The 22232-nt window shown below is 32.9% G+C and overlaps 1 protein-coding gene across 2 annotated transcripts in view; it reads left to right on the top strand.

Annotated features, from left to right (window-relative positions):
• Window positions 1–22232, top strand: part of LOC132731271 (uncharacterized) — a 53535-nt gene that overhangs the window by 15156 nt on the left and 16147 nt on the right. The window contains exons 1-7 of one of the 2 annotated variants that reach the window (XM_060717428.1): window positions 12714–12845; window positions 13944–14088; window positions 15187–15380; window positions 16528–16734; window positions 17302–17423; window positions 17873–18029; window positions 19568–19699. In XM_060717428.1, the coding sequence (XP_060573411.1) occupies window positions 14036–14088; window positions 15187–15380; window positions 16528–16734; window positions 17302–17423; window positions 17873–18029; window positions 19568–19699 (865 nt within the window). In that variant the 5' untranslated portion in view covers window positions 12714–12845; window positions 13944–14035. Of the gene's footprint in view, window positions 1–12713; window positions 12846–13943; window positions 14089–15186; window positions 15381–16527; window positions 16735–17301; window positions 17424–17872; window positions 18030–19567; window positions 19700–22232 lie in introns of those variants that run through there. The other variant, XM_060717427.1, reaches the window with a different exon arrangement.

Genomic DNA, 22232 nt, shown 5'->3' with positions numbered 1-22232 from the left:
GGCAGTTTTTCGCAAATTTTGTTCAAAGCAGCTCGAGTTGAAGGGTGAAAACTCAAATATAAGTAGAGGGATGACTATAGTTTGTATTAACGGCAGAATTTGATACGGCAAATGCGTTTTGTGCTTGATTTAGTGGTAAATATCAACATCGTTCGCAAATGTCAACAAATACACTACATTTTATCACCAATTTAACAAAAATTATTTAATTTGCAGACAAAAGCAAACACCGCTCTAAAACTAGACATATTTAGCTTCGCAATATTGTTTAGTTTGGAAAAATGAATGAAGTTATGATTAAGAAAAATGTTAAAACATTACCTTGGTCGTACTCGGTGTGCAGCTTTCTACTTTCGTTTTCGGTGTTTATCGGGGCTATATCCGGTGGACGGTGTACAACAGTGTATTTAGAAGGGACAACATTATGCTCATCAAAATTTTTCTTATAAAGTAAGGACAACATATGTTCATCAAAATCATCCCTTTTTAGCAGGAACACAATATAGTTAAGACAACTTTATTAACCAATTATAAATGGGTACTATCCAATTTACGACACCCGTATTATCTTTGGTAAAAGCATCAACAGTCTCTGTCGTAAAACTTAGAATCAAAACGATTAAATTTAGTTCAGCAGAATACTATTTTTATTTCATTTCCACACAAATGTTTAATCATTTACCTGATAAGTTTAGTAAATATAAAATGGACAGTACTGAAACCAATTGGTAATTCCGTTAAACAGAAATATCTTCCTTTGATAGAAAACACTAAATGAGTTTGGTGTGGTGGATAATATCCTTGAGATAAATCAACAATAAAAACAAAACCGTCCTTTTGGAAAAGTCTAAAGCAGCCCTCCAATCTTATTTTTCTCTTTCCATAACATTTTATTAACAACTTCTCACATGTTAAATCAACCTTTTCTTACCTTGCTTATTTACAAAACCTGTGAGCAATATATGAAAAGAATGGGGTTTAGACAATTCGTTTACTTTACTGCAATTCTACTATTGATTTTTTTACAAAATGAAATTTTGGGGCTGACTCATTATTTCAATAAAACATTTTTGAGGTGTATATAAATGGTTATTTATATCCTTTAGTGATTGTTTCAATAACAACTTCAATGGCTCATATTTCTTCACAACACTCTTTATTATGTTTAAACCGTCATTTAACTTCAATAGTTTTAACATTTTTCTGCTGTACTCTTGTAATTCAAAGAAATCGGAATTCATTTGTAAGCAAAAAAAATTAAATACTTATCACTGATCTCATCATGCCTTTTATTTTTTTGTACTCAAAACTTCTGATGCTGTGTGTATTGCCCTCTGGAGGGGCCCTTTTTCCCATAATCGAAACACACATTATTTTCTGTAGCCTGCCTCCCTGTCCTGAAAAACTGGTTTCCTTGAAAACTTTGACCGAAAGTGACAGTAGCACTCTTGAACACATATGCGTCACTCACGTGGCCTGAAAGAAAGAGGATATGAAGTACCATAAGACGCTTTTTTAAATTAAATTTGAAATATTTTGAAGATCTAGCATGTGTTGTTTTAAATGTGTTGATATGAAAAATGTATATATTTATCACTTAATGTAATCTGTCTGTATAAAGTATATTCATCTACAGTCAACTATCGTTATCTCGCCCACTACATCATCGTAAATAAACGTATTTATCCGCTAATTTTCAGTATTTACCGTCAGCCAAGAACACGCACCGGCGTAGTTTCCGTTTACCACACCTTTAAGGTGTTTAGTTATTCATCAAACATAATTCACTTGCATGATTGCCATTCTATGCCTTTATTCAATCATCAGCGGACTTTAAATGATTATAGGCATATAAGTTTTGAAACGTTGTAGATTCCACATTTCCTTGAAAAAGAAACTAATTTTTTTTTTAAAAACTCACCAACTCACCAGTTTACATACTGTCTGAGGTTACCGTTAAATATTTTTTCAAGGAAGAAAATACAATTGATATGAGGATATTCAACGACAAATAAATGAGTTACATTAACAGTTAAGCTGCTACCTTGCACCTTTCAAATTTTCAAGTCAACAACTGATAGAGATTTTGATACGACTAAATACTGATGCAGACCAAATTCTGGCTGTTGTTTTTCCTAGTAGTAGCATTTTCCATTACATAAGTAACCTTCATCTAGCGTATGACTTGACAAGAAAAAATCTTTTCACAATAGTAAAATTAAAAAGTTGTATGTACTATTTCGTGCATAACTATTTATTTTTACCATACTGTATAGATATATTTTCCCTTTTTTACTTTTTTTTCCAAAAATATATTAGAGTCCAAAATAATGTGTGTTGATTATCAAGTTATGTATACCTTGTTTATTTTTTCTCTAAGAAAGCCAACACTTACAAAACTTACTAAACATTATGTGTAGTATTTCATGTACATAAAAATAGCTCTTTGCTTTTGATCAGATTGACAGCAAGTCTAGGTTACAGCTATTGACAGTATGTATACACATATTTTAGAGCTGTTATTGATTCAGTACAATTCATAAAAGAAGACCTTAACCTACGTCAGCTTACATATAATATATAAATTTTATATTATATACAATTATATATATAAATTGCTATAATAAAAGTTGAAATCACATCCTGTGACTCAAAATACCTCCCAATGGATGTAAACAGAGATGCTAGGATACACCGAATATTTATTTCAACATTAAAATTGGACACATTTACAAGTTTTTGGTTAAACAACGGAATTACTGATAGTAAACTTTGAAAAGTTCTGTGGTTATACACTTGGAAAAAAATTTGGGATTTTTTACAACCCAATAAAGTCCTTTAAAGTGTCATTATGCTCATTCTTTCATTTTTAAGATGAGCTGAATTAACTATATATATCAAAACATTGACTGTTATAATGGTGATTGACAAATAAAATATGATAAACAAGATCGACAAGGAAAGGCGGCGTTCAATGAACGCAGCCCCCACCCGACCCAGCAACAAGCGTCAGTGGCAAGGAGCCCAGGAGGACCCCAAACAAAACTAGAAATGTGTCCATAGGACACGGATGCCCCCACATGCCACTGTTCTGTCAATCTTATGACTCTAGGTCAAATATTTTTTGGACTACATGTACATGTGCCACAAGAAATGAACAAAGGGCCATAATTCTGTTAAATTTGGTCGCAGCAAAAATTCCTTCCTTTACTTCCATCTACACATTAAGGTTGTTAATCCCTGGAAGTTTAAGCAAAATCTGCCATCCGGTTTAAGAGGAGTTGCGTTCACAAAATTTCTACATAGTATATAGTGAAAAAATTAACAAAGGGCCATAATTCTGTTAAATTTGGTCGCAGCAAAAATTCCTTCCTTTACTCCCATCTACACATTAAGGTTGTTCATCCCTGTAAGTTTAAGCAAAATCTGCCATCCGGTTAAAGAGGAGTTGCGTTCACAAAATTTCTACATAGTATCTAGTGAAAAAATCAACAAAGGGCCATAATTCTTTTAAATTTGGTCGCAGCGAAAATTCCTTCCATCTACACATTAAGGTTGTTCATCCCTGTAAGTTTAAGCAAAATCTGCCATCCGGTTTAAGAGGAGTTGCGTTCACAAGATTTCGGGACGTACGGACTGACGGACGGACGGACTGACGGACGGACGGACAAGTGCAACGCTATATGCTCCCACATTGTGGGGGCATAAATAGGAAAGGGCACAAGGCAGAGCACGAGCAGGCAAATCACTACTACATAAGAATAAATAATTAGTAACTGATAAGGAACTAAAAGAAAACAAATAAATGATTGAATATTAGGCTGATAAAGTCAAAGGGCTCATGGGAAGGGAAAATGAGACCCGGGAAAGGGGGGGGGAATAACTAAAATAAATAAAACCTAGGGGCAAAGGGGAAGATACTTACCGTACCGTAGACGAGAAACAACAAGAGACACAAAAGTGTCACCATAACAGTGTAAAACAACATAGACATACATCTGAAGAACATAGAGGGGCGCTGCCTTGGAAAGGTCAGCAGCATAAATACTGCTGGGGAGTTTAAACCGGTTAATAGTGCACCAAACCTCGCTCTAAGCCCCACCATGTTCCTATAAACAAGACAGTGTAAATAACATGAATCCCCGCCAAGTAAAATTCTAACAGTTCTTATGGTTACAAAAGGTTAAATAAGTAAAACACCAAAATGATCATGTGGAAACATATAAAAAGAAACCCAATGACCATAACAAAAGTACTCGATGTCTTAAAGGAAGACAGAGCAACAAGAAAATCACATACAAGGGCCCGACGAAGCAAGACAGAAGACAAACATTCAGGCAATTCAGTCCCAAAGGGCTTTAAGAACTGTCCATCACAGAGTCTCCCACTTGGTCCGTCAGATGTAATCAAAAGAGGACAGCGTAATGTCCAACAGTAAATGTGTTGAACACTAAGCATGCGGTATGTCTTTAAATAGTAGGGTCATAACCCCTTTTAATAAAACGTTTAATAATTTTAGTAAACACAACAGAAAAATTACAATGACCCAAGATTTTACGAAGTTTATAAACAACATTCCCTTAAAAATCAGGCTGGCTAATCCCTTGTCACAGAAGTGTTTTTAGATCACTATTGAATTTTGAAATTAAATCAAAGTTACGATTATAAAATTTTGTAAAATATTTACGTAATTTATAATAGCGGTAGCTCTGTTTTAGTAGCTTACCGGTAATGAAAATATTTTTCTCGTTACCAACACTTGATATTGAAAGACGTTAAGAATAAAATATAAATATTCTTAAAATATAAAAATACTGCCCACTCTTTTTTGAAAATTAAACGTTACAGATAATTTCCGATGGATATCTTTAGAAATTTTCGTGGGCCATGCGAGTTATTTATCTTTCATGCAAAATAAATGATAAACTTGAAAGGAATAATGGCATAAAGTGAACTTATTTTGACTTTCACCAGTTCACTCAGTATATACCATTGGATAGGCATAATGTCATTTTCATAAAAAAGGCGCAGGCTTACTATTCAGTTCTCTTTATTCCTGTTGCCAAAATCAACTTCCATGTATCGCATTCTCGTACATGTTTGCTGAATGTAAATTGACAAGTGTGTGAGTACAACCATTGTAACGTTTGAAGGCACACAAAGCCTAATAATAACAAATACAGTGGTTTGTGTCGTTATATTTTGGAAACATTCCCTTATGTTAATTTCCCAACTTTAATTTTTGCATATTATTATGTTCATTATCAGTATAAACGTAGTTACATTGTTACAACATATCTGAAACAATTTCGCATTACTAGAATATCCTGTACCTGAATACATTTTAACAAAATCAGAGGATAATCAAAGTCAACTGTTATGCAGTTGGTGTAGGTGAAATGTATAATAGTTTAAAATAATTTGAAATATTTTGTACCAGCAAGAGTTACCTCTCTTTAAATTCTGCTTTCGTGCAAATTGACTCCGCCTACTAATTTTTGTCTATTTCCGTGATAATACCATATATGGAAGTTGCAAAATCGTTTACAAATGTTAATCGCATTAGAATGTAAAAGGAATGTGTGGTGTTGTCAATCTGAGAGTGTCAACTGATGCAGATACATTCTCAACGTCATGATCCACAGCATTAAACGTTTTGTGTACGTTCTATCGTTTACATTTCTACATGTCGCAAATGTGGAGTTATACATTTCTAAATACAGTTTTCAATTTATCTAAGTTGCATGTTTACAGCTTCCATTTAATCAAATCGAGATAATCAAAACCCTTAATACCAGTGCAGTATGTAACTCTCGGATCGACAATTAGATTTTTACTTATCTGTTTAGTAGAACCGAAGTATGCATATATATATTTTAAGAAAATGGACAAGAACGATTGAAGTATTAAATATATTATTTTGATAATTAAAAAAGAAAAATATTCTGGCGTTGATGGAAACTTGTACTAATAAAGCTTGTTGAGAAGAACTCAATTTTTTCTTACACGGAATGAAACAATGATTTTATAATTGTTAATACATAGTCCGATTTTTAGCATGGTTGTATTACTTGGTAAAAAAATTAACAGACCAGACCTTTATAGGATTACAAAATATTAGAAAAGAACTGCCAGAGTTATTTTAATGAAACCCGTCGACACCAATTCGCTTGAAAGTTTCAACATCTAATTTAAATTGTTACCTTTTCCATATATAAGATATTACTTTTCTAGACTAAATGTTTATAAAGTGATGAATACTGCAAAATAAATTATGTTTCTAACCTAATTGCGTTATCTTAGAAGACATACAATGTACATACTTAGATCTACACGGAAGAAAGACATAAACAACCCATCTAGTAAGGAGATCTGGAACAATATCCCTCTTGAAATAAAAAAAGTCTTATGTAGATATACTTACTATTATGATTTCTATCATTACATTTGATATGTTTATTTTTGTTGAAAAAAAGACTTAATAGGATACTATGGTCATATAAAATACATAAACACAACATAATGTTTTATTTGCATGGCAGATTACAACGTCGATTTCAAACGAACCACAATTTAGAATGGAAGTACATGAGGACATCTTAAAATGCAAATGAAAGTACATGTATATAATTTGTTTATATGTTCCATGAAAATATCAGTTTAAAATTGATTATTAACATTTGGTATTTCAAATATTAAATAATGCCGCTATAGTTAAACACTATATTGTTATATTTTGAGATTAATTTCTCACATAGAAGTTAATCACAGATACACCCTTAATATATTTAGATATTAAAGATATTATCATAAGATATTTATTTAGAAAGAATATGATTTTTATTTAGAGGATGCGACATCTACATGTATCCTTTCTTTATTTAATAATAACAATAATAATAGTAATAATAATAATTAAAATATTTTTACTATTATTATTATCATTATTATTATATTATTACTATTACTATTATATCTACATGTATATTTAAATACCTCTCTTTTTGTAGCTTTTTTTATCCTTAAATGTCTTTTTGTTCTCCCAATCGGGGGAAATAAAAAAGGGTATCATCGGATTTAACTAAAAATGTTTTCATTATATCTTTTTAATATCGGCAAATTATGTGTTAATAATTTATTAAACGTAATACAAAAAATAAAATTCTTCATAATTTATAAATTACACAGCACAGTGGTGAACAATAAGCCAGTGCAATAACACTTTAATCGACCAATATTTGCTTTAGGAAATCTTAGCAGTATCGCATTTTTCAACCATATCAAGTTGCAGTACTTTCACGCTTTTCGTTTTATCTTCAGATAGTTCCATATCTCCCTATGTAACAAATATATCACCACCGTTTTCTGCCACAGGTTTCTCAATCCTAGCGATATATACTGTCCTCATCCTCTGGCCGTCCTCATATATCTCCACCAAACAATTATTTTCCCAATCACAAATAAGAATATATCCTTTGTAAAAAAGAATACCCGTGCATACTAAACGTGACTTGTTTTGTGTTTTGAAGTTCCATAAAGGCAACCCTTGGAAATTCAAGCAAACTATCCCCTGATATGATAACATTTTCATTCTTTTCATCTATATCGAAGTATTTTAAAATATTTGGTGGCATTTTTGTTCTGATAACTCCGTACTCTCTCCCTTTTAGACCAACAATATGAATGTCCCCTTTAATGCAAATGATATATATTCTGTATGCATAGTACTTAATGTCATACAACAAAGATGTTTTACATGTTTACATTTCAATATTATATCCTTCTCGTTTATTCTATCCAACTCGTTTACTGCTTGTACGAGTATGACGTTATGATCATATTGTATCATAGTTTGGAGACCTTTCTGTTGAAAATGTGTCAGGGTTAAATCGTATACATATACATGCACAGTGCGTTAACTGGAGTGCGGGTATTAGTTACCCGCACTCCAAAGCATGCCCATTGATTGGCTCATTTTTGCTAGGGTTTACATATTGTGACGGCAGAGAAAGGGAAAGCGACAGAAATCTCATATTCAGATGTTCGTTCATTGGTTCATTTTTGCCGGGGTTTCATATTGTGACAACAGGGAACGTGCTTTTATGTTTGACTATGATACAAAAGAGAAAGAACACCAAAACACTCGGCAATCTGATTAATACTCGGGGGCTACGCCCCCTTGTACAAATCAGATAGCCTCGTGTTTCGGTGCTCTTTCTATTACATGTAAAGTGACAGCGACTGCTGTGTCTGAAACCGCGGCCAGTACCCATGGATGCGGACATATCATCTCTGAAATTCGACGTCGAATGCTTGCAGTGAGTCGTGTACACTATCGCATAGGACAACATGTCCGTTTGCCAGCACTGCTGCACCTGTGATGTAACATCCATCGGAGTGTTTCTTGGTCTCGAAACAATCTTTGTATTTTACTGGTAAAGTGGGAGCCTCTTCTGTCTTTTTTGCTATGAACACACTTTCCTATTCGGTAGTTTGAATAAAGGAGCAGACGCAGAACGTTCAGCCAGTGTCGCCTTGAGGCCGGCAATAGCCTTGTAACTATGTTTTCCGTCATCCTCATCATTCACCTCTTCCTTAACAGCAACGTTGGTCTTTGAACGTGTAATAAGTTTAGATTTTTTGTGCTTCTTCTTTTCTAGGTGTTGATGCATTTGATTCAAGTTGCGAACTTTGCCTTGACACAGATATTTTTTATACAGACCAATTACCAATTTGGAGCCCAGTCTAGAAGAAACAGATCCCTTCTTCTTATTTGAAAGCTTTATTAGCTTTTATGAATTTTATCGCATAAAAGACGTCTTCATTGGGTCAGATGAAGGTTCCCGCTTCAGTGAATCTGACAGGGTTTTATCAAATACTTGCACATCGTCATCTTCTTCATCAAACTCATCTTCCACTGGTAGGATCATTTTGCTTCCCAAAGAGAAAGTTTCCATCTGCTCCAAAATTTGTGCGAGCAAAGGATGTAATACGAACTTTGCTGACCTTTTCATGATGCCTAGTTTACACTGATCAATTCTTTCTCTTGTTTCTTCGCATTTTTCCTTTCCTACTTGTAATGTTTCATATTTGTATTTGATGTCTTGTCTTTAACATATTCTTCCATTTCTGCCCGGCTGAAATACACATATTTTAATGTTTATTACAAACAGTTTACTTTAGGTCGTGCGTTTTATACATTGATAATTTTACTTTTCAGTCGAAGAAAATCATCTTTCATGTTTTTATGATAATGTGATATATGTTACAAACAAGCAAACAAACAAACAAAGAACAAACAAACAAACGCTAGCTAGCTAGCTAGCGAGCGAACGAACGAGCGAAAGAACTAATTAACCAACGAACCAACCAACGAACCAACTAAGTAGATATGCACGTTTTACCCGTAATAACCATATCTGAATAATTTTGCTGGCATTTGCAACCATTAAAACACAAGTATTCTTTTATCTAATCTAATCTAATATGTTTATATAAAATAGTATATCATCAACTCCCCTTATTTCGCGACTACCGTAGATTCGCGGCAATCTTTGTATCTATGATAGTCTCGGACTAACTGGTTTCTGCGCATGCGTGACCGTGGGAAATTTTTTCTCTAGGGTGAATTTACTTTGACCTCAAAAACATTAACAAAAATAATGCTGTTTAAACATGTAAGAGCCTTCAAAACTATTTTCAATGTAAAACTTACCATTTTCCTTATCCCCAAATTTCTATAACTTTTAAAATCCATTTTTAATGCACAATTGTCTGAATTTCAAAAAAATAAAAATTCGTCTGCTTCATAGTAACTTTCCATATATGGAATTACCCGCCACTTATCAAAAAATAAGGCCAATCATATGTTTTTTGTTAAATTTTCAGTCCTGTATTTTTGAATATTTTTTTTTATTATTTTAAGCTTAACCCACAGTCAATGAAGAAAATCTTCAGACTATATTCCCCAACAGCACTGATAAATGCTAACAAATTTGTTGGGAAGATGGTGTATCTGTCCTCGGGGCATCCTAAATGTATTGTGTGCCAAAAACACATTAAAGAGACAGGAGTTTTGGCAAAGTTGACCCAGAAAATTTTGTAATGGGCTCAGCACCTTTGTTTAGTCAGCTTGAAGAGGCTTATCTAGTTAAACATTTTCAGCCTATGTCTGATTATGGGTATAGATACACATGCAAAGAGGGTATTTATATTGCAGCTGAATAATTATGCTGTTCTCCTAGGCAAAGGGAACAAGTTTCATCCTATGTTTACTGTCTTTAAACACAAAATATATTAACAAATTGAACCAAAAATTTAAATGAAACCCCTTCTTCATCACTGATTGTTTTCATAATATCAATTTAATTTTACTTTGCAACACATTTTCTTTTGCACGTAAATAATGTTGGTAAATGTTCTATAGTGTGGGACATGTCAGTCTCTAGCCACCAGAAACATTTCATTCAACAAAAAAGTATAATTCAATTTTCAATGTTTAGGTAGCACCTAATTTCATATTACTGTTAATCTGTTAAATGTGTTAGAACCGTTATATTTAATTAAATGCTCACTTTGGACCAAGTAGTGACCAAAACCAAATATTCAAACTTAGATGTGGCCTAATTGTACTTTTTTGCAAAGAACTATGGGATTACGTCACATCCGCGAATGGCGGGAAGTGAAACAAAATGGCCGCCTCCATTGTAAAATGTAAACAAAAGGTGACATTGACACTTGTTGAAGATTATACATGTGAAATATTCGTGAGAATTTTGAAGAAATAATTTTTTAGCAGGTTAGTGACGTATATTTTCTACTTGTTGACCTTTTATTGTTTGTTACACCGGAGAATGCTTAGCGTCGCGGATTTACGGTAGTCGAGGATAATATAAATGGTAAATTTGGAAGTTCCCAAACACGGCACAATTCAAAGTGAAGGTGTAGTTTTATTGAGCCCTTTCACGGAAGGCAATGCAAACTGCCGACCAGGACCCCTACCACCGGCTACTGTTCGTCACTTAAATATAAAAAATGTAAAATTTTTGAAATATTGAAATAATCGTAGATAAGTTCACTGATGATACAACAAACCTCTTGTGCTACTCCTCAAGGAATATTATTTCATCGTTTACTTTTTCTGTTTCTTTTGTAACTTCTTGCGAGGCGACAAATCTGGCGTTGTCATGAATCATTTTCAGCAGCATGTTCAGTTTATTTATTATTACTTTCAAATCTTTCTTAATGTCTTTTTCCGATTCTGCAAGAACTGCCTTCCGCATTGAAGCTTCCATGATGCAGTTTTGACAATCGTGTTTTAGTGACACTAGATCCGCTAGGACATCTTTCTTAACACGTCTTGCATCACCAGTAAGTCCTGCCATTGTCACTTGTAATCTAAATACGAATCGTTTATCTTTCTGAATGTAACTTTTGTTCAAGTTTTCTTCTAAATTTTAATACCTTTATAAGAGCAAACTAGCGAATAGAACTTTAAAATACCGTGCAAATTGTCACTTGGGGTATGCGAAACAGCCGATGCATGAAATGTTAATAAATGTGATACAATAGGAGAAATATAGCAATAACATACTTGTCTTGTTTTATTCTATAGATATTAAGTATCAATGTACCGACTTTAAAACGGTTTAAAATAATTTTCATATGTACGAACAACTTAATATATTAATTAGGATCGATTTGTTATACCAGTATTTCTGTATTTTTTCTTTATTTTCTTTTCTTTTTATATGTCCATACTTCTACTTTCACGTATGTACATGTACGTAAATTACTGGTCAATTCAATTCAATGTATTGTATTGTTGTTATTATAATTCTCTTCTATATGCATACATATTTGATAGTATTAGTAAAACCACGTGCATTACATAAACAAAATGCATTAATTGATATCAGTCAAAAACTTACAAATAAAAAAACAATACTATTAAACTAATAGATGAAATTAAATAAAAACAGTTTTTAATAAAAGCAGAACAAGATTACTAAAGACCGTTGCATAATTTTTGACCGGTTGACGACTGATGCCCACGAGTGATTAAAGTTACATGCCTCCAGGTGAGCCAATATATTTTAAGAAAATCAAACTTGACAAAAATGTACTTAGATTTTACAAAAAGTAAAAAGATGTAAGATTCAAATTATAATTTATTTGCTATGTGCTATTTAGGACTGATTTTGCAGTATGTTATTATGTATCACCATATTTCTTTGCCACTTTTTGGTAATTTACGTGGATTACAAGTGATGTTTGCAATGTTTAAGTTATTTTCCTTGTTCATTTCAAAATATTCTACTTTTTAATACATTTAAGATCATGAAAATTAGCCTGAACCTAGCAGGGTGCTGCTTTAATTTACATGTGAAAATGAATCGATTTGCATCGATATAAAGCAACAGGTTCATATTTTAACATCGTCTAAATATTATAATTACTCTTATACTCTTATAATTACAATGTACATTGGCATGTAAAGTGTGCGAGTGAGCAGCTTTAAATAAAAGTATTTGTTCCTTCAGGAAGATAACTCTTTAGTCCAATTACTAATCCACTATGTTGGTTTATATTGTGAACTGAATAAGGACAATGAATATATAAAAATGAAACTCCGATAAAATCATCGACAGTGAAGAGTAGAAAAAATGTTCATAAGTGGATCGGTGAATCGAAAAGAGACGCGTAGTTCTACAATGGTATTGTTAAGGGAAAATTATGATTTTTGATTTCTCTTTAAGCAATATTTACACATAATAAGGATGTCTTAAATGTATATTGTCTTGGTGCTATCGTCCTAGGTGGAATTATTACAACTGTTAATACAGGTATGTTCTAATTAAAACTTGCTTTAACACTGAAGCTCTTTTTAATTCTTAAAAAATCGTAGTAAATATTTTTTACCAATAAAATTACATATATCGATTTTGGTACATAAAGATTAAGGTTTAGGTTGTTTGAAAAGCAAATTAAGAGGTCTACATCTTCAACTTGACACTGACCGATCCTTTTACTTCCGGTATTCATTATTCAAATACATGTATTTATAGATCTAAGTAGGACAACCAGATAATATCATCACTTCATAAGTAGGCTATTTATCACTAAGAAGGTATAAATAGAAAATATACATATACTACTTAAGCACAAAGTAAAGTTAAGTTATAGCGAAGTGGGGACAAAGTGGTGGTGTCGTTGGCGTGAAAAGGTGAACGGTATTTGCCGGGAAAAAAAACAACAAACAACCATGTCCATTTAATTGAATCAATTGTCAGACCATGCATCCCAGAACAGAACATATACTTTATTTTTGACTTGTACAATTAAACATCGCCATACAAATGTTAACAATTTTACAATACATTAATCTCATATTCAGATCTAAACATGTCCTTTTCAAATAAATATAGGGGAAGAATAATTAATATGTTTAAGTTGTTTCTACTACACGTATGTAAGGAAATTAACATTTATATTATAGTTTATGGTGAAAATCTAAATCGATAATCGCTATTAAATCATTCACACACACAGAGAAATCAATCATTAAAGCTGCTATTATTGGATTAGTCATGAAACATAATGGGTATCTGACATAAAATTGTGAAAATATATGTTAGGAAGTTCCAATGATGGTAAAGCTATTCTTTCTATTTAATCAACACTAGTAAAAAAATAAAAGGATAGAAAAGCTGAAATGGCATGACATTTCTCAAAATCCATTTATAATTTCCTTTAAATCAGACCCAATAAATAAGTCCCAAATAGTATATACCTCGATCTTTATGTGTGCATCTTCAATAATTAATATGCAATGTATATACCTTAACACTAACTGTTGCTTCTCATCACACAAGTGTCTAATAACATTTAAATTCATTCAGCTGTGAACTAAAATATATTATTTTATGCATTGAACATTACAGTTGATGTAAGACTCACAGATGGACAAGCGGGAAATCAAGGCCGAGTTGAAGTAAGGAGACACGCTGGTGAAAGATGGGGCAAAGTTTGTGATATGAACTTTGGGGAAAATGAAGCGGCGGCAGTATGCAGGCAACTGAACTATAAGTATGATTTTTGTGACTATATAAATTTATAGACCGCATATTGACCAGAACGATTCCATGATGAAACTTTAAAACGTTCATGCCAATTGTATGTTAAAAAAAAGCAAAACATGCAAATACTTATTGACGTTCTAAAAACGTGTAAATGATAATCGTTTCAATAATATGTTATATATTGCTCATTCTTTACTATTTTCTTGGTAGCACTTTTCCATTCCGAAAAAATGTAATAATTATTTGGATGTCATTAAATTGTTTTAAGGAATATATGCGGCTTTTTCTTTATCTATTTAGCATCAACCCGTTTAACAATAACTTGGAATTTATTTTTGTCATTTTGTTGTATATTCTGTACATGTAATCTGGTATAGAAATAAGCCGCGTCATGACAAAACCAACATAGTGCGTTTGCGACCAGCATGGATCCAGACCAGCCTGCGCGTCCGCACAGTCTGATCAGGATCCATGCTGTTCGCTATCAGTTTTTCTACTTGTAATAGGGTTGGTAAACGAACAGCATGGATCCTGATAAGACTGCGCGGATTCGCAGGCTGGTCTGGATCCATGCTGGTCGCAAACGCACTACGTTGGTTTTGTCATGACGCGGCTCAAATAAAGATGTAGATACTTGTCTAAAAGACTACTGACTGTATCTAGAGGAGCAACGTATGTGAGTTGTAATAGTAATAGCATTGAAAAGTAGACGATATGGGCAAAATACACCTAATACCTAAACCCATTTCAGGCTTAGTTACTTGGTATATAATGTATCAAAATTGTGTATATTTATATGTTTCATTCTACAAACCTTATAAGAATTTTGTTTATTATTGAATATGCGAATATGGAGAAGACTGAACACAACAATGATTTTTTTATAAATTAATATTCATTGCACTCTTGATATTCATGACAACAATTAAATGTTTTAAATCCTTAAGTGAGATACAGGTATATCACAAATTCTGTCTCAACAAATTCCTGGTACACTTTCAATACGAATATGATGCATACAACTTAATCTCAACTTAATCTCTAGTTACTTCTTCAAAGACATTGCTCCCAATTATGATTATTTCATTCCTATATTTCTTTACAGATATTCTCGAAAAGATGACAAAGTCTTTATTCCTGATTACCCCGACTATCAACTAGAAAACTTTAAGTGTGAAAAAAACGGAAGCAATTTTTCAGACTGTATTAGTGATGAGTGGAAGACTGGTTTTGGTAAATGTGACCCAAAGGACAATGCTTACGCCAGCGTCTGTTGTTCGAATTCGTCGACGTTTGGCGGTAAGTTGAATACGTTTATATTGTTACAGTAGTTCTTTTTGTTCTCCATCACTGCCGTCAATATAAAAGGTTTGAACATATCTAATAAGAGTTTAAAATAGATGCTTAGCTGTTGATAAATAAGTTAAAAAATGTTTAATGTATGCCAGCTGTGAAGTATAAAATTTATAAATGTTTCAGGATTTTTTTACAATATGTTTTTTTCCTAGACGGTCATATACCGATTTGCTCCAGTCACGGTTCGCACCTTTTTTATTAATGAATTGATACACACAAATGTGATATATCTTTTACGATAAAAGTAATTGGTAAAATATTTTAAAGGATTACCTCGAACAATTTTATGCAATAAATTTATGATTGTATTTATTTGGTATTACTTATATTTGTTTAAATACGTGCAAATGACTAATTTATCGCTTGACATACGTAATTAAATCATTAAAATACTAGCATATCATTTGTTGAGATATCATTCATTTATTTATTAGAACGGTATTTTGGACATTTGATATCATTCCTTTTAATGTTAGAAAAGTATTTTAGACCAAATAGTTCATGACAAAATATATTAGAAAAAGAGCTTTATGTACTGAAACGAAAGTTGAACATTGATAAGAAATGTCGGGGGGGGGGGGGGGGATTGAACGTTAATGTTATTGATGCACATTGAACTAAAAAGGTTCATATCAAATTAAGATTTGACTTTGTATTCAGTCTTTTTACATTGATTTTATCTACATTTTGACGAGGCATGTCGCTTTAAAGATTTGTAATCATGTATTTATTTTTCTTTAATTGATGAATCGGTTTCAGTTGCATTTTACATGTACAACTTTTTTCTTCCTTTTCCTGTCTTTGTTTTGATCACATGGAGGAAAATTGTGTTCATGACTATATCATACCAACATAATAGTTGATATTCTAAAATACGACAGTCCTACGTGCTATTTCTTTTTCTTTTCTTCGGTCAGCTATATTCTCATTTTGAAAAAAAAGTGGCAAAACTGAAATAAAGATCCAGTCATGTCGGTCCCTATACAACAAAATATCATTCAACCAGCTTACCTTTGCTTATCTCATGTATCTTATACAGTATGAAATTATATAGTGCAATAACATAACACATTATTTGTTTATTATACAGAGACCCATGATGGTATATTTATAAGTCATTGTGCTGATACTTGGATAGATGCCGAGGAAATTTGTGAAGAAAAGAAAGCGACAATAGCCAGTTTAAATGAATATAAACAAATAATCGGGCCTATTCATACACCGGCGTTGAACAGCGACAGTGATAAGAAAGTCTATTGGACAAAGAGCTTTTTTACTCCATGGATTTGGTCAAACGGTAAAATATTACTTTAAATACATAAAAATCTTACGTAAGATAATCAAATTTGGTGTTTGAAAAAATGAAACCATAGCTGTTGTTCATATAAGGAAAATCTTTCATGTAACATCTCTATTTGAACATTGATAAATTATTCCTGTTTTAGAGACCACATACCAGTTCATAAATAATTTTACTGCTTTAGGTAAACATAATTTGATCTTAAGTCAGTAAACAAAATACATTTATTTCCAATTCTAAGATGACATTTAAAGTAAGTGTTAACTGTACTATGAACCATGTTGCTAAATAGAATAAGAAAGGGAATTGAACTCGTTTATAAATTGAAGTCAATATAGTTAAACCCTGCGTAGAACGACCATCTGTACAGCAACAAATCATTAACAGTAACGGCATATTCCTTTTCGAAAATATCAATCCTTCATAAAGTAATACTTCGATTCACAATAAATTAGATTTCTATGGAGCAACACATCTTTAAGTTTCAACAACAACCACAAATCTTTGTCTGCCAAAGGGGATTGTTCTGGAGAATTTGTACTGTATATATTTATATATTTTCAGGCTGCTTCAAGTTTACAACAGAGACATTTGAATATCAGGAATTCAACTTAGATAATAACACCGCTCAAGCATGTCTGCAAATGTGCAGTATCGAATCGCAACCATCATCATTCCTTTTATCAGTGAGTTGACCATTAATCTCTCTATATTTGTCAAACGTGGGAAGTGGTTAATTAATATACAAAGAAACTTTGAAATTAAAAAGCATTTTGTCAATATTACATTTTCACCTTTAAAAAAGATTTTGTTTGATAAGATTGTCTTCGTAAGAGGTAACTCAGTGAGTTCGAATCACTGGATGCTATGCATTTTTTGCTCCAGTAGGTGAGGTAATTGTGTTCAAATTACTGATGTCTATGTATTAGGTGATGGGTGGTATTGACCCCTGATGTTTTAAGTTTGGTACACCCATGAGCAGCCAAAATCATTTTTCCTGTTTCAGCGCCGTATGACTTAAGTTGTGTTATTGCGTCGTGAAACCAATCAAAACAAACCCAATTTAAAACATCTGTATAGATATAATTCTAACGTCGATTTAATTATTTTTATTTTTGCTTCATTAATATTACAGGGACAATTTTGCCGTTGTTTGCCAACTCAATCATTGAAATCCAACTTAGACGAGGTATTACCGAGATGGTGCAATAGGAAATGTTTTGGGGACACTTTATTTTTCTGTGGATCTGGATTATCCAGCCCAGATCCTTACTGGAGTCTTTATACTATAGGTAATAATTTTGTAACTTGTTTAAGAGTATATCAGCACATCTATCAAAAGCTCATCGTATAATTTCGGCTAACTCCGTCAATTTCCGAGTACGATATTTATCATAAAAACGCTAATATAAAATGTTAAAGTTCAATTAGTTAACAAAGGAAGTTTCTTTGCGTCTTTTCTACGGTTCATCCACATTAAAGGCCCAAAATAAGCTTTGAGATTGCGAATATCTTTATTTTTCAAAACAAAAATCTTTTTTTTTGCGTCCTGTTCTAAATCCTTAAGTGTTAGTCGTTAGACAGAGATATCGCTGAGTCATCTTCTTCTGTCATTTTGAATTTCAGTAGTCAGTACAGTTATAATGATTTTATATTTAAATGGAAGTCAAAATCCCACTTTTTGCATTTTCCTTTCGTTTTCACTCTTTATTTTAAATTTAGCGTAGTTTTCTCAAGTTGTAAACATTTTACATGTTCTAAATCCATTATTACAACTTTATAAAAAAACTATAAGTACTTTCTACAAAAAGGAAACACTCAGTACTGAGACTCAATGTACTGAAAACATGGTAAAGATACAAAGCAAGCCAATATATCAAGGGCTTAGCACAACTGTTTTACCGTACTGAATTTTAAAGATAAATCTCAATGCCCCATTGCTTAGGTCGCTGCATGGTCAACATTTACATTTAGTGCATTTTAATGTTGTAAGGCTGAATTTCACTTCAGCTGTTGAACTTTTTCATAAAGTGAAGTTATCAAGCTTCCTTGAATATGCAAACCATGCGAATGAGAACTAAAGTGGTTTCCTACATCCATTGAAGCTGAAACGTCACAAATAGTGGCAGTTTGAGTATAACCTTTAACTGTTTTAACAAAACAAAACAACAAAAGAAAACAAAAAAAAACAAAAATTAATCATATGAAAAACGTACGGATGTAGTAAAATATTTGTATGTATGTCCATGATTGATTAAATTAGAAAATAGTATCTTGAACATAGTTCATAGCAAAACGTTATAAAACAAAAAGTATATTGTGACTTCAAGATTTATTTAAGGTTTATGTTGTGCAGAAATGGCATTATAGTTTACTGTTTGATTAATGACTGAATAACAACACTTTAATTAACATAAAAATCTGTAGAATCTTAAAGAAGAGCGCTTACCTACCGGCTCTTTTCTCAAAAGCGGTCTAGTACCGATCTATTGATATGAAAGTGCTCCACTTGTCTATGTTTGACAATCATTCAGTATAAGTAGGTATCTATAAGTAGATTAATTTACATACTTACCTTCTGACCCGGTTATTCTTACAATATGTGATGAGATATATAAGAATTTAATTTTAAGTGAAAAAACAAGGACCATTTATACTCCATGAATATGTGACGTCTGCAATGATCTATAGATTATTACAGTACATACATTAACATAATATATAAAAAAATGTTTGGTTCTTTGGAGTTTTTTTTTTGTGCAAGCACTTAAAAATAATTATAGAAACCTTAAGACATCCACAAAATTTTCATTATGTTTATTTTATTTAGCATCTGAAGATACATTCCATAAGATATCGGAACCACATACCAATCAACATAAGCAATGCGCTATTTTAGAATCATCCAAAAAATTATCAACCGAGAACTGCTATAAACGAGTTGGATACATTTGTGGACAAAGTAAGAATGGTTAAACTTGTATATAATGTATTTTTTACCATATATAATAATTTGAATGGCATTTTCGAATGCTAGTTTTAATTTAGTTCAGTCATGGTTCTTTATATACAAGCTTCATTTTCGTTTTCTTTAACATAGTGTAAGTTCGATTGCTTTCCCGAGTACGGAAATCACTATAACACCCGGGGTAACGATTTTAGTGTTATTCAACCAGCTAATTATATTGACTCCGATATTGACTCCGGTCATTCGGTCTAAGTATTGACTTTGCCATGCCTACATGCCCAGCATTGACTATACCAAACCTACATGTCCCAGCATTAACTTTGCAACGCCTACATATCCCAGCATTGGCTTTGCCCTACCTTAATGACTCATCATTGACTTTGCCTAGCCTACATGTCTCAGCATTGACTTTGCTCTGCCTACATATCCCACCATTGACTTTGCTCAGCCTACATATCCCAGCATTGACATTGCCCAGCCTACATGTTCCAGCATTGACTTTGCTCTGCCTACATATCCCAGCCATGACTTTGCTCTGCCTACATATCCCAGCATTGACTTTGCCCTGCCTACATGACTCATCATTGACTTTGCCCTGCCTACATGACTCATCACTGACTTTGCACAGCCTACATGTTCCAGCATTGACTTTGCTCTGCCTTCATATCCCAGCATTGACATTGCTCTGCCTACATATCCGAGCATTGACTTTGCTATGCCTACTCACCCAGTATTGACATTGCCCAGCCTACATGTTCCAGCATTGACATCGCCCAGCCTACATGTTCCTGCATTGACTTTGCTCTGCCTACATATCCCGGCATTGACTTTGCTCTGCCTTCATATCCCAGCATTGACTTTGCTCTGCCTACATATCCCAGCATTGACATTGCCCAGCCTACATGTTCCAGCATTTATTTTTCCCAGCCTACATGTTCCAGCATTGACTTTGCCCTGCCTACATCTCGCAGCATTGACTTTGTCCATTCTCCATGTCCCAGCATTGACTTTGCCCAGCCTAGATGTCCAAGCATTGACTTTGCCCTGCCTACATGTCCCAGCATTGACTTTGCCCAGCCTAGATGTCCAAGCATTGACTTTGCCCTGCCTACATGTCCCAGCATTGACTTTGCCCTGCCTTCATGTCTCAGCATTGCATTTGCCCAGCCTTTATGTCACGGCATTGACTTTGCCGAATCTACATGCCCCAGTATTGACTTCGCCCAGCCTAAATGCCAAATATTGACTCATACCAGGATATAAATGTCCAACTTTTTCTCAAGTTAGCTTACACGGTAGGGAATCACTTGACTTCTACGGTTACGCGTACATACAATATGGCGGCCTAAAAACCTCGCTTTACATGTGTTTTTCAGGTAATTCTTTATTAAATCCCTTTTAATTACATACGAGACCTGTTGCAGCCTACGCGGAATAAAGAATTGTTGCCGCCTATACCTTATTTTCCACCCCTGTGCTCATAGCTTTTACAAACACTCAAAAATTCAACAGAAATTTTCAATGTGGACAATTATTTTTCGGGTAACATTCACGCAAAATTTGTATTTTTTATGAATTTGATTAATTTAAAACTTGATTGAGCAAAGAGAAAATGTTCATATAATTTCTTTATTTGAAAATGTAAATATTAGGCATGTTAAATTCTAACTGGTCATTTTCATTTCCATTACACGAGAGAAAAATGATTTGGGTAACTCCCACGCGTACTTGTATTGTTGATAACTCCCACGCAATATTTTATGTACAAGCAATATCTATGCAGGTTATAGCCTAGATATTGATGGAAAAAAATCATGATTGATGCATTTAGAATCAAACTTTCATAGAATTTTGAATAATATTAAAAATACCGCCAATAGGTCCTTGATAGAATTAACCAAGCAGGCACATCAACGTTGAACAACGTTGTATTATGGTCAGATTTCAACGTTGAAATAACGTTGGATTTATGGTCGAATTTGAAAGTTTAAAAAACGTTGAAATTTAACGTTGGCACAAAGTTGAAGTTTCAATGTCATTTCAACATACTTTAATATTAATATAATGCAAAGTACTGTAACAGAGTTTAACAAAGAAAACCAAGACGCTATTAAATACTTCAGCTATTTTTTTAAAAATAAAGTTCAAGTTTAGCTTAAATTCAAACGATTTAAGAAGTCCCTTTAGTTTAATAATTAAGCTACAATCTGTTCCAATCTTCCACAAGTACTTCTTCTAGATCTCTCTAGGTATGTCTTAAGTGTTTCATGATGGTGTTTGAATACTTTTACTGCTTCTGCAAATAAAATAAGAAGTTACTAGTTAAAATTGACTTTGTCAATCTCAAATAATATATTTAATTAATCAACTTAGTGATTTGTTTTATCTTAAAATGCTTATCTCTAAGATTTACATTATAAAACAGCATAGAAATTAAGATACAGCTGAAGTTTCATATTGACAGCAAATTATGTACATAAAACAAAAAAAAACTTTTTAAAAAGAAGCTATTTAAGTCTGACCTATG

The sequence above is a fragment of the Ruditapes philippinarum genome, unplaced genomic scaffold (genome assembly GCF_026571515.1).
Source record: "Ruditapes philippinarum isolate M1 unplaced genomic scaffold, ASM2657151v2 ctg4563_1_1_1_1, whole genome shotgun sequence".
NCBI classification, from domain to species: Eukaryota; Metazoa; Mollusca; class Bivalvia; order Venerida; family Veneridae; genus Ruditapes; species Ruditapes philippinarum.
The sequence above is the reverse complement of the archived record's forward strand: the minus strand, read 5'-3'. Positions and strand labels throughout refer to the sequence as shown.